Raw genomic sequence first — 13,066 nt, 5'->3', positions numbered from 1 at the left:
TGCGGAGCTGCAGTTTACACTGTCGATCTGCAGCCTGTTATTTGTGGGATATTTTCTGAATATGTTCAGAGTATTGGAATGTGTGTGTGGGAAACCGCAGTACAAGCGTAAAACACTGTTTAGACCAGTCACTCGTTTCAAAAATATTACTTCTGAGATGTAAACAACTAGTGCTGATTACAAATGACATGACTGAGATTATTACAGATTGCACTTCTTAGGTAATATTATCAGATTACTCGTGCTAATATTAACTACAGTAACTCTTAATAGTCTGGTGTTGTAATCACACTGTATATATTATAGTATATACAGCTCTTTGTTAATGAATGCTCCAGCATACTGTAGTATTACCTATAGTGAACTGATATATACTGTAATGAATACTGTAGTATACTTTAGCTTTGACTATAGTAAACTGTGGTGTATTGTAGTATAATATACCCCAAATATGTAGAAAACTACAGTATTGGATCTTTGTTTATATAACTGTAGTTGTTGTGTTACCATAGCAACTGTAGAATCACCATAACATATCAATTACTGTAGTTGTTGTGTTACCATAGCAACAGTAGACTCACCACAACAGATTCATTACTGTAATTGTTGTGTTACCATAGCAACAGTAGACTCACCACAACAGATTCATTAGTGTATTTGTTGTGTTACCATAACAACTGCAGAATCACCACAACAGATCAATTACTATAGTTTCTGTGTTACCATAGAAACTGTAGAATCACCACAACAGATCAATTACTGTAGTTGTTGTGTTACCATAGCAACTGCAGAATCACCACAACAGATTCATTACTGTAGTTGCTGTGTTACCATAGCAACTGCAGAATCACCACAACAGATCAATTACTGTAGTTGTTGTGTTACCATAGCAACTGCAGAATCACCACAACAGATTCATTACTGTAGTTGCTGTGTTACCATAGCAACTGCAGAATCACCACCGATAAATTCAAGAGCTTTACAATAGTAGTATAAAGCGTGTGCCCACAGTGTCTGTATGGCCCGCAGCGAGCTGAAGGTGCCTTTGGCCAGCGTCTGGATCTTGTTGTCATATAAAGAGAGCAGAGAGAGATTCTGCAGGTCCTGGAAGGTGTTCGCACGGAGACAGTGGATCTTATTTGCATTCAAAAGACTGAAACACACAAGAAAGAGCCAGATCATGATGATGAAACAACAAAAGCTGCTTTAACATATTCAACTATAGTAGATTAAAGCTCTTCACAGCACTGCTTGGTATGTTTTTAACGATGCATTCAAATATGTTACACTTAATACATACAGTTGACGTTAGAATTATTCGCCCCTTGTATATTTTTTCCCTCAATTTCTGTTTAGCGGAGAGCAGATTTCTTCAGCACATTTCTAATCATAACAGTGTTAATAATTCATCTCTAATAACTGATTTCTTTATCTCAGCACATAATATTAGACTAGATATTCTTCAAGACACTAGTATTCAGCTTAAAGTGACATTTAAAGGCTTCACTAGGGTAATTAGGGTAAAGTTAGGGTAATTAGGCAAGTCATTGTATAACAGTGGTTTATTCTGGAGACAATCCAACACTAATATTGCTGAAGGGGGCTAATAATATTGACCTTAACATGGCTTTAAAACGATTAAAAACTGCTTTTATTCTAGCTGAAATAAAACAAATAAGACTTTCTCCAGAAGAACAAATATTAGAGGAAATACTGAGAGAAATTCCTGAATCTGTTCAACATCTTTTGGGAAATATTTGTAAAAGAAAAAAAATGTTCACCGGAGGGCGAATAATCTTGACTTCAACTATTAATATTAATACATACTTAATGTCAATAAAGCTTAACTTGAATTCAAAGTCAGTTTAAGTAATCTTTTTAATGATAACCTCATCTTTATATTTATTATTATACAGTTATTTTTAAAGACAAAACTGTTTATAATCCATACAGTGATGTCAGATATGTGTTTAAGAAGTACTTGTGGTGTGTTTTGAGTTTTGACATTATTGGGCTAGTTTTGTTGTGAGGATCTGGCAACCCTGCTCCAGTGTGTATGAATGAATGAACCTCTTCAAACAGTGAATAATGAGCTCGAACACAGGTTTATCCTGCAGAAACTCACAGAAGCTGCAGTGCGTGCAGGCCATCAAACACTCCTCTGGGCAGATTTGTGATCTTGTTTCCATACAGAACCCTGAATATTGGAGAGATTATTATTATAGGATGTGTTATGAGGAAACACAGCTTCATATGCACATCTACAAACACACAAAACTCACTCTTGACCATCTGACTTCATGTTAAACCACTATTCGGAAACTCAAAATTGTTGCTAATATTAATATATTTTCTTAATGTTAAAAAAATCTTTTTTTATTTAAATAAACAAATAATTTAATAATTTATTTAAAATAATAAAATAATGGATGGATGAATGAATAAATAAATAAAATAATGAATGAATATATAAATAAACAAATTAATTAAATAAATAATTTTAAATAAAATAAAATAAAATTTGAATTATAATAGATGGATGGATGAATAAATGAATGGATAAATAATATGAAAATGAATGATTAAATAATAAACAAACAAACAAACAAACAAACAAACAAACAAACAAACAAAATAATGATTGAAAAAATGAATGAATAAATAAATAAATCAATAAAAATAAATAAATAATAAAATAATGAATGAATGAATGAATTAATAAATACATAAACATAAATAAATAAATAAATAACAAAATAAAATAAAATAAAATAAAACAAAACAAAACAAAACAAAACAAAACAAAATAAAATAAATAATAATAAAATAAAATAAAAAATAATAATAGAAGTTTATTCTGGCTGTATTTTTTATCAACTATAAATGTATGCATGCAAGGTTGTGAAAAGATTATTATTATTTCAAAAATAAATGCACAATAAAAATGCTACTTTTAATTTCACAGGAATAAACTACATTTTATTCCAGATTTATTCTGTCAACTGTTCAAACTTTCTCTCTAGTGACATTTGATTAAAAAATTCACAAATAATGCACAGTAAGTCTTTAAAGGAAAGAATAAGAGCATTCAAAGATACAGAACTAAACTGAAAACTCTTGATAAAAACAGCTTGTCATAATGAATATGCATGAGATTAAGCCACAATCAACCAATCACAGCAAAGCACTTGACACAGGCAGACTCACAATGAGTTTAGTGAACGCAGGCCCTGGAAAGCGTCTGGAGCGAGCTCAGAAATCTGGTTATTGCTGAGATCTCTGTGGAGAGAGAAAAATGACAGAATAATGACAAATACTGAACAATTAAGGGATATTTTAAGAAAGATTTCATAAACACAGAGAGTAAGCCAGTGGACAAAACTAGTCAGAAACATTATTTTCAATATTACAATATTAGTTTCCTCTGGGTGCTCCGGTTTCCCCCACAGTCCAAACTATAGGGGAATTGATGAACTAAATAGGCCGTAGTGTATGAGTGTGTGTGTGTATGGGTGTTTCCCAGTACTGGGTTGCAGCTGGAAAGGCATCCGCTGCATAAAAACATATGCTGAAATAGTTGGCGGTTCATTCCGCTGTGGCGACTATTGATAAATAAGGGACCAAGCCGAAGGAAAATGAATGAATGAATTATTATTATTATTGTATGTTATGTATAAATAAATAAATAAATAACTCATTTTTTAAAGTTTTAAATGATAATTAGTTTTATTTTTACTGTTTTTACTATTATTTTTATTATTGTTTACATTTTTCTGCTTTATATGCTTTGGCAATATGTACCCAAGTATGTCACTAAAGTGAGCTGAACAGTGCAGTCAGTCTCCTGCTGGCTCTAGTGTGTGTGTAGGTCTGTAAATGTGTAGTTGTGCAGCTCCAGGCCTGCTGTGGTGGCGCTGTGGTCAACACTATTAGCACACGCAGGCATTACGAGCTCTGGAGGAGACTTTAATAAGCCCGCGGTTTACCCATCAAACCACACGCTAGAACAGCAGACAGACCGCCAGCCAGAGAACAGAAAACACTCCCGATGAGAAGTGATGTGAATGTGTAGATCTGGTTTGTAGAAGTCATGCTACAAGTCAGTAAAGAGCTAATCTGCTTCTCCAGCGTGTAAGATTCTCTGCTGATACTTCAACACCGTTAAAAACCACACGGTCTGGTCTGTGATGGAGAGTTATTAAAGCCAGCAGCTTTTCAGTCAGTAATGTGGATTCAAGCACCAACAAATGATAACTATATTAGCGTACACACCAATGAACAATAACTATAACGGTAACTATATTAGCGTTTACACCAATGAACAATAACTATAACTTTATTAGCATGTACAACAAATGATAGCTATATTAATATCTATATTAACGTCTACACCAACAGACGATAATTGTAATGATAACTATATTAGTTACTAAACCAGTGGATGAAAACTGTGTTGATTTTAAGCGCTGCACTTTTGTCGTACGTCTCTTCAAATGCTAGCGTTCCTAAAAACAGAAGGGACTAATGTTTTTAGCTAAAAAGTGAATCTACTGATATTACTTTGTCATCGTTATAATCTTGAACTTTCATTATTGCTGTAAAATCATTAAATAAGTCATTATTGTTATGTAGCTATGTTAATTATATTGTGAACTGGCCTGAATGTGTATTATAGCATATTAAAAGTGTTGTGATCTCACATTCTGCGCAGTTTCTTGTAAGGAGAGAAGGCTCCAGGAGGAATGGATTTGATGCTGTTCTGTTCCAGTCGTCTGCACGGAGAGAAAAACACACAAAAAAACAAACGTTATCATTACAACATTTAATTGTTAAGACATTTTCTCCAACAAAATTAAATTTTGCATATCTTGGCATTTACATTAAGCATTTTTATGCGATATTACAGTGCGCATAAAAATAATAGATGGATGGAAACATAGCTACGGATGTTTTTGCTGGTGAAAGCGCCATCTACTGGTGCTTCACTGAACTGCTGCAGGTCAAACTTTCTGCCACAGAATGAGCGCTTCATAATTTCGCAAAAAATATCGATTTTTGCTATTTATTATTTTATTTCAGTTAATTTTCAGTAACTTTTTCTTTTTTTTCGTTTATTGTGAATTTAAAAAAATTCATTTAACGAAACACACCAATGAACAATAACTATACTAATACCGAAATTAGCATACACACCAGTGAAGAACAACTATAAGAAAACTACTTTAACACATGCAACAATGAACATTAACTATATTAACATCAACACCAATCAACAATAACTATATTAGCGTACACACAAATGCACCATAATGTTAGTACTAAATATAACAGTCACAATTCTGACTTTTTTCTCTTATTATTATTACAGGATTTTTGCTAATTATTATTTTAGTTCAGTTCATTTTCAGTGACTTTTTTAGTTTGCTTTAGTTTTACTTTTTCATTTATTGCAAATTTTTTACATTTTATTTCAGTTAACGAAATGCACCAAGGAACAATATCTAACAATAACTGTATAAGCGTACACACCAATGTCATTATCAATAACGATAACTATGTTAACGTATGCACCACTGAACACTAACTATATTAACATCAACACCAATCAACAATAACAATAATTATATTAGCGTACACACAAATGAACAATAACTATATTAGCATACACACAAATGCACCACAACGTTAGTAATAATTATATTAGTCGCAATTAAATATTAATTTATTATTACTTTTGTTCATTTCAATTTAAATTTTCTTAGTTTTATTTAGTTTTAGTTTTTCGTTTATTGTGAATTTGTTCACATTTTATTTCGAAAACATATTGTGACCAACAGTTTTAGTATTGGTTTTCTTTTACTAAAATAACATTGATGGACACAAGCATTCGTTTTTTCCCTCCATTTGTGTAGCGCTTCAGTAAACGTAGACTCCGTGTCCTCTTCGTGTACAGTGTTTAACATGAAAACAGCCACTCTGGCTCCAGAAATGAAGCCGCTGCTGTATCAGTAAAGCAGAGGGGGATCTACTGAAGCTCAGGCTGATATACAGTACATGTTGACTCAGAAATATGAGCTCTACTTCTGGATCTGGAGATGTTTAAAGCTCTTCTGAGATCTGAAAATTGAATAACTGATGCTACTTTTCCTCTCAAGGAAAGATCAGCTTTCTGGTGAGTGATGGCTCAGTACTGCAGAAAACAGTCATGTAGCTTGAAAGTACAGTTGAAGACAAATCTATTCTCCATCCTTTAAAATTGTAATTATTTTTCAAATATTTCCCAATTTTAACAGTGAACAATAACTATAACAAAAACTACATTAGCGCACATACCAATGAACAATAACTATATTAGTGCACACAACAATAAACAATAACTATAACTATATTAGTGTACACACCAATGGACGACTATAACGATAACTACATTAGCGCACATACCAATGAACAATAACTATAACAATAACTATATTATTGTACAGACCAATGGACGATAACTATAACGATAACTATATTAGCGTACACACCAATGAACAATAACTATATTAGTGCACACAACAATAAACAATAACTATAACTATATTAGTGTACACACCAATGGACGACTATAACGATAACTACATTAGCGCACATACCAATGAACAATAAGTATATGAGTGCACACAACAATAAACAATAACTATAACAATAACTATATTATTGTACAGACCAATGGACGATAACTATATTAGCGCACACACCAATGGACGATAACTATAACGATAACTATATTAGCGTACACACCAATGGACGATAACTATAACAATAACTATATTAGCGCACACACCAATGGACGACTATAACGATAACTATATTAGTGTACACACCAATGGACGATAACTATATTAGCGCACACACCAATGGACGATAACTATAACAATAACTATAATAGCGCACACACCAATGGACGATAACTATAACGATAACTATATTAGCGTACACACCAATGAACAATAACTATAACGATAACTATATTAGTGTACACACCAATGGACGATAACTATATTAGCGCACACACCAATGGACGATAACTATAACAATAACTATAATAGCGCACACACCAATGGACGATAACTATAACGATAACTATATTAGCGTACACACCAATGGATGATAACTATAACAATAACTATATTAGCGTTTACACCAATGAACAATAACTATAACGATAACTATATTAGTGTACACACCAATGGACGATAACTATAACAATAACTATATTAGCATACACACCAATGGATGAAAACTATAACAATAGCTATATTACCGCACACACCAATGGATGATAACTATAACAATAGCTATATTAGTGTACACACCAATGGACGATAACTATAACGATAACTATATTAGTGTACACACCAATGGACGATAACTATAACGATAACTATATTAGTGTACACACCAATGGACGATAACTATAACAATAACTATATTAGTGTACACACCAATGGACGATAACTATAACGATAACTATATTAGTGTACACACCAATGGACGATAACTATAACGGTAACTATATTAGTGTACACACCAATGGACGATAACTATAACGATAACTATATTAGTGTACACACCAATGGACGATAACTATAACGATAACTATATTAGCGCACACACCAATGGATGATAACTATAACAATAGCTATATTAGCGTACACAACCAATGGACGATAACTATAACGGTAACTATATTAGTGTACACACCAATGGACGATAACTATAACGATAACTATATTAGCGCACACACCAATGGATGATAACTATAACAATAGCTATATTAGCGCACACACCAATGGATGATAACTATAACAATAGCTATATTAGCGCACACACCAATGGATGATAACTATAACAATAGCTATATTAGCGTACACACCAATGGATGATAACTATAACAATAGCTATATTAGCGCACACACCAATGGATGATAACTATAACAATAGCTATATTAGCGCACACACCAATGGATGATAACTATAACAATAGCTATATTAGTGTACACACCAATGGACGATAACTATAACGATAACTATATTAGTGTACACACCAATGGACGATAACTATAACAATAACTATATTAGTGTACACACCAATGGACGATAACTATAACGATAACTATATTAGTGTACACACCAATGGACGATAACTATAACGGTAACTATATTAGTGTACACACCAATGGACGATAACTATAACGATAACTATATTAGTGTACACACCAATGGACGATAACTATAACGATAACTATATTAGCGCACACACCAATGGATGATAACTATAACAATAGCTATATTAGCGTACACAACCAATGGACAATAACTATAATGATAACTATATTAGTGTACACACCAATGGACGATAACTATAACGATAACTATATTAGTGTACACACCAATGGACGATAACTATAACGGTAACTATATTAGTGTACACACCAATGGACGATAACTATAACGATAACTATATTAGCGCACACACCAATGGATGATAACTATAACAATAGCTATATTAGCGCACACACCAATGGATGATAACTATAACAATAGCTATATTAGCGCACACACCAATGGATGATAACTATAACAATAGCTATATTAGCGCACACACCAATGGATGATAACTATAACAATAGCTATATTAGCGCACACACCAATGGACGATAACTATAACAATAGCTATATTAGCGCACACACCAATGGACGATAACTATAACAATAGCTATATTAGTGTACACACCAATGGACGATAACTATAAATATTAGCGTATATCTGTCGATAATAACGTACTTATCCCCCTTCATCTCATAATTTTAGCTGTTTGTTGGTGTGTTTGCGGATGCGCAGCAGCTTTGGATGTGATTAGTGTGTGTGTGTGTGTGTGTGTGTGTGTGTGTGTGTGTGTGCCACCGGTGTGTTTAAGGCTCTGCTTTGATGGCACACCCCGCGGCTCTGCAAACCAGTTGTTCTGCGTCTAAAAGGCCTCGTTTAAAACAGGAAAGTCATTTGTCGGGGTCATTAGAGCCCTCAGAGCCAGAGGCAGACGCAGTCCGACTTAAACACTGCAGAGTTTCCGGCTCTTCAAAGAGGAAACACACACACACACACACACACACATGCACACACACACACACGCAAACACAATTTACATTCTCTGGATTGCAGCGATTCCAGACGCTCATTCCTGCGGTTTCTCACTGAGCGCCTCAGTCTAAATACATCTGTGTGTGAGTGTGTGTGTGTACATGTATGTTTGTGTGTGTGTGTGAGAGAGAGTTTGAGGAGTGTTTGAGTGCCTGTGTGTGTGTGTGTGTGTGTGTGTGGTGTGAGTGTGTGTGTGTCTTTTCAGTCTAAATGCATGTGTGTGTTTGTGTGTGTGTGTGTGTGTGTGTAAGTGTGTGTGTGAGAGAGAGAGAGAGAGAGAGAGAGAAAGAGAGAGTTTGAGGATGAGTGTGTGAGCTTGTGTGTGTGTGTGTGTGTGTGAGAGTGAGTGTGTGTGAGTGTGTGTCTGTGTGTGTATCCTCAGTTATCTTTTCAGTCTAAATACATGTGTGTGTATGTGTGTGTGTGTGCGTGTGCATGCATGTAACCTCACTGAGCTGTTCAGTCTAAATACATTTGTATGTCTGTGTATGTGTGTGTGTGTGTGTGTGTGTGTGTGTGTTTGCGTGTGTGTGTGTGTTTGTGTGTGTTTAAGTTGTGTACATGTCCGACAAGTGCATTTAAATAAAAAGAGTGTTTAAAAAAACATGAAGTGTTTGTTTGGTGTTTAAAGGTCTGCTGAAGTGCTCTGAAATCTGTGTTTTATTTATTATTGGATGTCTGAGGAATCTAACTAAAACATGAATAGAGTAGCTCCTCCCCTTTTTAAAATCAGTCAATAGCGTTTAGTTTCTCTCACAGCTCTCCCAGTGAGGGTGATTAAGCTCAAGTGCATAAAATAACCAGCCAATGAGATGAAGGGGGTGGGGCATATAAGACACAAGAGAGCATTTGATTGGTCAGAAGATTTGATGAGAAACTGAAGCATGAGGAGACGACAAAAAATCGTTGATCCATTTATGCGGAAGAGACAAACTGCAAACTTTAGATGTTCATATCAGGTTTATATCTTCTACATGTGAATATGGTCAGTTTTGGAGAGTCTCGATGTAACATACTGATAACATCTAAAACTGTTCTTTTTAATAATTGCTAAAAGCTTGCTCTGTAACTCACATCTCCGCCATGCTGTCAGGCAGGCTGCTCGGGATCAGGGTCAGGGCTTTTCCTCTGCAGTCCACGATGTTGTTATTGCAGGAGCAGACGGCGGGACACGAGCCACTGCTCAAACTACACGACTGAACCACAGCACTGTCAGACTGACCTGAACACACACACACACACAACATGAACACAGCCGATCATAGTGTACAGAGTGTGTGTGTGTGTTTCTCTGTGTGTCTGTGCGTGTGTGTTTGTTCCTGTATGTGTGTGTGTCTGTGTGTTCAGTGTGCGTGTGCATGTCTGTGTGTGTGCATCTCTGTGTGTGTGTATGTGTTGTTCACCTGAGCAGCTGAACTCGTGTTTCTGCACCTCTGCTACATTGAGTCCTCTCAGCGGCGCTGGAGAGCTGCACTGAGTGAACAGACCGATGTTGGGCCGCTCGCGGAGCCACTGAGAGAGCCACGACAGCACACAGTCACAGTTCAGACTGTTGGAGTGCAGACGGCTGCGGGAGAATCAACAAACAGAGGAAACAACATTACAGCTGTCCTATAAAGATAATCCAGGTACACCGAGCCAGAAAAACTCCAGGATGGTGTTATCAAGACCTTCAGAAAGAGGAAAACAATAGTGTGAGACTGATAACGGCAGCCAGAAGAGAGAATCATGTCAGATTTACTGTCCTGCCCCCATACACACTGCATTACACACATCTCACACAATCGCTCATTTGTTTATATTAATTTGATGCAGAGATAATATAATACAAACAGAAATACAAATAAATGTTCATATGTTTAAAAATAATAATAATAAAAAAAATCGAAATATTAAAAACGTAAGGATTTAAGATGCTGATGAGCGCTAAAAGTGTCGTAACAGTCTTGTAAAAATGGTCCATTAGAGATTAGGATATGGAAATGGCCACAGTGTGAGCTTCAGACATGATCGTTTCCCTGTTCTCATGTAAATTACACACCGGTGGACAACAGGCCAATCAGAACACAAAGCAGACTGTTGCGTGACTCACAGGCCACGCCCTCATCATTTTTATTCATCATTTTTACCTTTAATGGACAGGGCAGTATAGAGTATTGACAGGAAAGCGTGGGGAGCAGAGAGAGGGGAAGGATCGGCATAGGACCGCGAGGCAGGAATTGAACTCGGGTCGCCGTGAGCATCGGAGTGCATGTGTCGACGCACTAATCACTATACCACTGGCGTCAACACGCCCTCATCATTTACATATATAGTAGTTTGTTCATCCAGACCTGACGAGCAGCCACCATAAGGAGAACACAGACTGATTTGCAGCTCTGGGATCATTAATATTCACGCTCCAGGCTCTTAGGGTCGTCTCAATACTGGTATTCGGTACCATTCGATGCTGAAATTTTAAAAATCCATTTCCCGCTAACATTTGAGCACGCTCTTAAACATCGCTGATTTGCTATTATGTTCACGTTCTCAACAGAAATGACTGTGATTGGTCGTGAAGGTTCACCAAACTCACCACTGTATACTGAGTGTAACCACAGATACAGGCACACTGGAGCGTTTTAAAGCTGCGATTCATCAGTGGATCACTCATATGTCAGCTTATAGACAAACCAGCTGATCGATGTGACTTTAAAACGCTCCATTGTGCCTGTATCTGTGGTTACGCTCAGTATACAGCGGTGAGTTCAGTGAACTGATGACCTTCATGGCCAATCAGTCATTTCTGTTGAGCACGTAAACACAATAGCAAATCAGCAAACAGCGCTCAAATGTTAGCAGGAAATTAACATTTTTCAAATTTCAGTATTGATTGCTACCGAATTCCAGTATGGTGACAACACTATAGGCTGTGTTTGATAAGCACAACATTTCCCAGTGAAACAACAATAATCATTTTCCTCCCTTAATTATTTTTAAGCTTATATTTAACTTACTATGCATGTGAGGCTTTTATTTTGAAAACGACAGGCTCAGATTGTGTACTATGCATCACTGAGCAACAACTGAGTCATGTTCATACTTGCGTCAGGACACAAAATGCAGGATATACGGATTATACATGTATTCCGCTCCACTCTGAAGAGGCATGAGTTGTGTTTGATTGTGTCTTTTGTTAATTTAAAGTGTTTATTATGGTGTAATTTGAAGCGTATGTTTCAACACACACATGTAGATGCTGAATCATGTCGGATCACTCAGCTCAAATGTCATCTGTTGATGCAGAAGCTAATAATAAGTCCTGGCGGTGTTTTATCACTTATAGTTTTATATTTTATCAATTATAGTTTAAAAATTTAACACAATTCATCTCTATCTATCTCTTCTGTCAAGTTTAATTATAGTTTAGCCTTTATCCACATCTCATGAGCAAAATAGGTTAACGGTACTCTGACTGGGTTCAGCGTACATCATGCTGTGTGTTTGTGTGTGCTCTTTAATATTCATGACCGATCCAAATATGGTCAATTATGGACCTGGATGAATCCAGGGGTATTTTACAGAGTAATAAATGAGCATATAAAACCGTTTCTGGAGATTTTTTAACTTATCAGAGCCATAAATCTATATAGATATCAATGAACAATTACAATTATTAAACCAGTGCAGTATATGATACCTTAAAAGACACAGCTCACCCAAAAAATATAAACTCTGCCATCATTTAATCTGCCTACTACTCTAGATCATACTACATTTGAATTTGCATTAATTTTTATATAACTATGGGGTCATTTTAGAAAAGATCACCAAACTTCAATATAAAAATACACTGTTTAGTTTTTATCTGCTGTTAATATGGTCATTTTGGACCTTTAAGTC

The 13,066-nt window shown here is 35.6% G+C and overlaps 1 protein-coding gene across 1 annotated transcript in view; it reads right to left on the bottom strand.

The window, feature by feature from the left end:
* Positions 1–13,066, bottom strand: part of slit1a (slit homolog 1a (Drosophila)) — a 95,413-nt gene that overhangs the window by 32,855 nt on the left and 49,492 nt on the right. The window contains exons 8-13 of the mRNA XM_056470559.1: positions 10,588–10,751; positions 10,259–10,406; positions 4,701–4,772; positions 3,208–3,279; positions 2,126–2,197; positions 1,010–1,153 (exon numbers count right to left, since the gene is read on the bottom strand). Of these exons, the coding sequence (XP_056326534.1) occupies positions 1,010–1,153; positions 2,126–2,197; positions 3,208–3,279; positions 4,701–4,772; positions 10,259–10,406; positions 10,588–10,751 (672 nt within the window). The remainder of the gene's footprint in view (positions 1–1,009; positions 1,154–2,125; positions 2,198–3,207; positions 3,280–4,700; positions 4,773–10,258; positions 10,407–10,587; positions 10,752–13,066) is intronic.

The sequence above is a fragment of the Danio aesculapii genome, chromosome 13, assembly GCF_903798145.1.
Source record: "Danio aesculapii chromosome 13, fDanAes4.1, whole genome shotgun sequence".
Taxonomy (NCBI): Eukaryota; Metazoa; Chordata; class Actinopteri; order Cypriniformes; family Danionidae; genus Danio; species Danio aesculapii.
Note: the sequence above shows the minus strand (reverse complement) of the source record. Positions and strands in the feature narration are given on the sequence as shown.